The sequence below is a fragment of the Rhinolophus sinicus genome, chromosome 16 (genome assembly GCF_057876585.1).
Source record: "Rhinolophus sinicus isolate RSI-liver-muscle chromosome 16, RSI-T2T, whole genome shotgun sequence".
NCBI lineage: Eukaryota > Metazoa > Chordata > Mammalia > Chiroptera > Rhinolophidae > Rhinolophus > Rhinolophus sinicus.
Window position 1 is genome coordinate 88,944,424 of NC_142516.1, and position 4,604 is coordinate 88,949,027.

A 4,604-nucleotide genomic window follows, 5' to 3' on the forward strand; every position below is an offset into this window, starting at 1 on the left:
TAGACTTGTAGTTAAGAGCATTTGACTTTGTGGACGATATTGGAATATATAAACAAGAAATTTAAAGTTCCTGTAATTTTAATGCATTAGACTTTTTAAGGAGTTGTTACATATGGCAGAAGAAAGAACTTAAAAGAAAAAGCTTCAGAAAAAGGATTTTATTCAGTAATACTTTAAAGAGAGTGATAAGGGGGGTGCTAAACTAAAAAAAATGTAATCTTATTAGATTAATTTTTTAAAGGATGTATGAATTGTATTCATAGTTCTTAGTCTAGGTGATCTGTATGAGAAATCCATCAGCTAGCACTTATTTAAAGATCAAAGAAAGCCAGGGAATATCAGAATATTCTGGTTTGTTCTTTTAATTTTTTTGTCTCTTTCTCTTTTCTTTTCAAAGTTAAGATATCTTTTTTTGTCAATTTTATGGAAATAAAGAATAACACAGTAAAATAAAGTTTAAACAAGAGAAAGTGACTGGTTCCATCAAAATGACTTAGAATTTAATAAATGGACTTGGGCTCTGTGAATGTAGTCACGTGTGACCTTTTTTCACAGAGTATGCAGAGCTGACTGGATGATGGTACCGGTGGCTGGACACTACTGGGAGGAGGGTGGGCTCCCACCCCCCGGTTTTGTGGCCCTCATCCTGAATTCAGGGGCGTCTGGACTAACAGGGTTTGGTATGCCTTTTTTAAGCTTCTTCCAGCCAAGGTGGTAGAGCTCCAGCACATTGAGAAGGAGGGACAGGCCGGCCACGGCCAGCATGAAGATGATGAAGATGGTCTTCTCCGTGGGCCTGGAGATGAAGCAGTCCACGGTGTTGGGGCAGGGCGACCGGTCACAGCGGTAGAGTGGCTTCAGCTGAAAGCCATACAGGTAGTACTGACCGACGATGAAGCCCACCTCAAACAGTGTTTTAAAGATGATGCTGAAGATGTAGGTCCTGAGCAAGGCCCCGGAAATGCGGACCTTGCCCCGGTCATCCCGTGCTGGGGGCCTGTCCTGGCCGTGGTCACTGTCTCCCTTCAGCTGCTCTTCCCTCTCTTTCTTCTTCTGTTCCCTGCGCACGATATGCAGCACGTGCCCCAGGTAGATGAGGGTGGGCGTGGACACGAAGATTATCTGGAGCACCCAGAAGCGGGTGTGGGAGATGGGGAAGGCCTTGTCGTAGCAGACGTTCTCGCAGCCCGGCTGCTGCGTGTTGCAGGTGAAGTCTGACTGCTCGTCTCCCCACACGTCCTCCACACCAGCCCCCAGCAACAGGATTCTGAAGATGAACAGGACTGTCAGCCAGACCTTGCCGATGACCGTGGAGTGCTCCTGTGCGGCATCCAATAGTCTCCCCAGAAGGCTCCAGTCGCCCATTGCTCAGACTGCCAGCCTGTAAGAGGACACGCTTGTTAATACACAGGTGGGACAGGTGAGCTGTAGTGGAAACACCCAGAGGGGCAGATGTCCTCTTGTCTTGGCATTGGAAGAGTGTCATTGGGTGGTTGTCCTCCATCTTCCCACGTGGGCTGCGTTGCCAAATTCTCCGTGGGCATGTGTGTACATGTGTGTAGATGTGTGCAGATGTGTGCAGATGTGTGCGTGCATGCATTTACAGGTGTGTCCTTGACAATGTATGTTGTGCATATGTTTACATATATGAGCTTGTGAGTGCATACATGTGTGTATTGTGTACTTGTGCCTGGAAACATGTACAGTATATATACATGTATGTACATGTGTGCCCATGTATTCGGACATGTGTGTGCATGTCATATATGTGTGTACAATTGTGCATGTGTGTGTGGTTGCCTGTACATGTATGTCTCTCCATGTACATATTATGTGTGTACATGTGTGAGCCTATATGTGTGGTTGTACCTGAGTCCATGGATGTGTGTCATGTACTTACATTCCATGTAAATGTGTATGCACTTGCACACATGCCTATATGGGTTTCCATGCATGTGTACCTATATGTACATCTGTATGATGTGTGTGGGCATGTATATGTATGTACATGTGCATGTGTATAAGTGAGTGATGTGTACCTATATGTACATGTACATGTGTGTGTGCATCTATCTGTGTGTGCCTATACGTGTCTGCCACTACCATCCCACACAGGGTTAAACCGAGGTCTACATATGACTATGGTAGTCAAGTATGTTACCCTACACAAGTCGGACTGAAATGAGACCAGCACAGGTCACTTAATTCACTTCAAAGATGAGGAAACGAGACCAAGAAAGAGAGTTGACCTGCCTAAGGGACACGGACCTCTCCCAGCCTCCAAAGGCCGCCCTGCTCTCTTCCAGGCACGGTCTCTCCAGGAGATCTGGGGCTGCGTGTGCAGTGCGCCAGGCCCCATTCTCATCCTTCCTGTTCATGTGAGATTAGAGCAGCTTTCTCCCCAGTTGCTGCCATGCCCATGCCACCGTCACAACGCTGCCATTTTAACCTGTTACCTCCTCCATCACGGACTTTCTCTTCACTTGGCACATGTGACATAAATGTTTCACTCTCCACACGTCCCCCGGTAGGAGCCCAAGTCTCCACCTGTAAGGTGGGGACGATGGTCATCCTCAGTGGACTGCCTCTCAGATAGAGGGAGGTAAGACCCGTGCGCCATCTTTGTGAGGTGACAGTGCTCCTGGGACACAGAGGACCAAGACCACAAGGTGTCTTCCATGTCACCTCATACCAAACAGGCCAGCTGCTCTAAACGGGAACTAAAGACAGAACGCCGTGCTCAGGCCCAGTCTGTGCAGCAAGGAAAGTGCGCCGAGCTGTGTGTATACAGACAATCCTCCAGGGGAACAAAAGAAACTCATCGTGTTAAATCTTAAAAGGCTTAAGGTACTAACTGTTATGAATCAGTGTGGAGGCAAATAAACCAAACCTAACTGTACTCCCTGTGATCTAAAAATAGGCCAATGTTAACTCGCTTTTAGAATAAACTTTCTACTCTGTTTGGGCACCTGAGACCTGTAGACAAACCTGAGCCTTCACGTTGCCACCAGCCTCCGTGCCCCACACTGTGAGTGGCATTGGCTCTACTTTGCATGTCCTTAGAAGGTAACACGTCTTCATTTAGAAACTTAATGACAGCTCATGAAACAACCCACCCTCCCGTGAAGGACATCGGATGTCAGGGCACCATTCTGGTCACATCCCGCTTCTCCTCCAAGCTATCCATTCTGACTCTTACCAGACCCACAGCCCTCCCGCTGGGCTCAGAGGGACTCCCATCAGCCCCAGACTGTCATGAGGCCCCTGACTCTGCCCTGCGCCCTAGCCCCTCCCTCCAGTCTGCTGGAGGTCTGTGTCTGGGACACAGGACAAAAGCCCTGCCCAGTGTGCACCTCCCATCAGGACCTGGTGCAGCAGGCTGGGCGGACCAGGGGGAAGAGCCCAGTGCACAGGAGAAGTTCATAGACAGACGTCATGGAAAGTGTAGCACAAGAGTTGAGAGGGTCCGGGCCGAGTCATTGGCCTTGGTGGTGGAAAGGTGGCTGATGAGACTGCACTGCGATCATCTAAGGGCCGGGGAGAAGGGAAAGGGGGCAAAGACCAGCCCTGGGGTACCCCTGCGACTGGAGGCTGAGTCAGAAGGAGGGACATGCCAAGAGCTGCTGGTTAGGAAATGCCAGTTTTAGTTCAGACTGGAATAGAATAGGAACAAAGGTGTGATTCCTACCATAGTGGATTCCCTTTGTAACAATGTATCAAAACTAAAAACATTGTTACTTAGGTTTAATCTTCTAATGTCTGTTTTACAGAACTTCTTAGCCCATGGATCATCTGCCAGTGAAGTGTCCCACAGATCATAAGTCACCATAAATTTGATTTCTTGGGTCACGGAGACCAACACATCATTCACATCTGGGCTGTTTGTATATAACCATTTTTAAATGGCATATTTTGGCCATATCTTGATTTAAAAAAAAAAAAAAAAAAAAAAAAAAAAAAAAAGCTGAGGAATTCCACTCTTCTCTAAAGCCTGGGTTACAAATATTCATGACCCAGAGCTGTGTGCATGATGGGACCAGTTCTGTCCACTAGAGCGCAGACAGCAAAGCAAATAGGTACTCGCCTGCCGCCTACTGTCTGGACAGCCCCTAAAAGACCGGATCACTAGAGTAAGAGAAGTGGTTTCCACTCTTGCACTTGAACACACCGTAACTAGCATATGGGTCAAGAGTCAGGTCCTGGCATTCACTGCTACAGGGCTTCTTAAAAAAAATGTTTCTTAAAGGGATGTAGGGAGGTGACATCGTTTCTAACATCACTAACTGTGTGAACAGAGAGCCTGGCCCTGCTGGACTGGCAGGGGTCCCTCTGTTCCGTTCTCCTCTGCTGTTCTGTGACCACTGAGCACTCCAGGGTCTACATAGTCCTGAGACCCCTCAGAGCTGAAGTTCTGGAGCAAGTGCCCCTACCCAAGGGGAGACACCCCCAGAAGAGCATTCCTTCCACCACAACCGCCTCCCGCCGCCCCCCAGGAAAGCCTTCACTCAGCTGAGAACCCTGCTCTGCAGGGTCCTCCAGCCGCCCAGGGACCTCAGTTACCCCAAAGGGACCTCAGAAGGTCCCCAAGCCGCTGTCCAGCCTGC

At 48.5% G+C, this 4,604-nt stretch overlaps 1 protein-coding gene across 1 annotated transcript; it reads right to left on the reverse strand.

Moving 5' to 3' along the window:
• Positions 1 to 532: 532 nt before the first annotated feature.
• On the reverse strand, positions 533 to 1,365 carry LOC109439754 (gap junction alpha-3 protein-like). Its single transcript, XM_019720003.3, is given in 2 exon segments — positions 533 to 603; positions 606 to 1,365. Coding segments are annotated over 2 exon segments (831 nt in total).
• Positions 1,366 to 4,604: the final 3,239 nt, after the last annotated feature.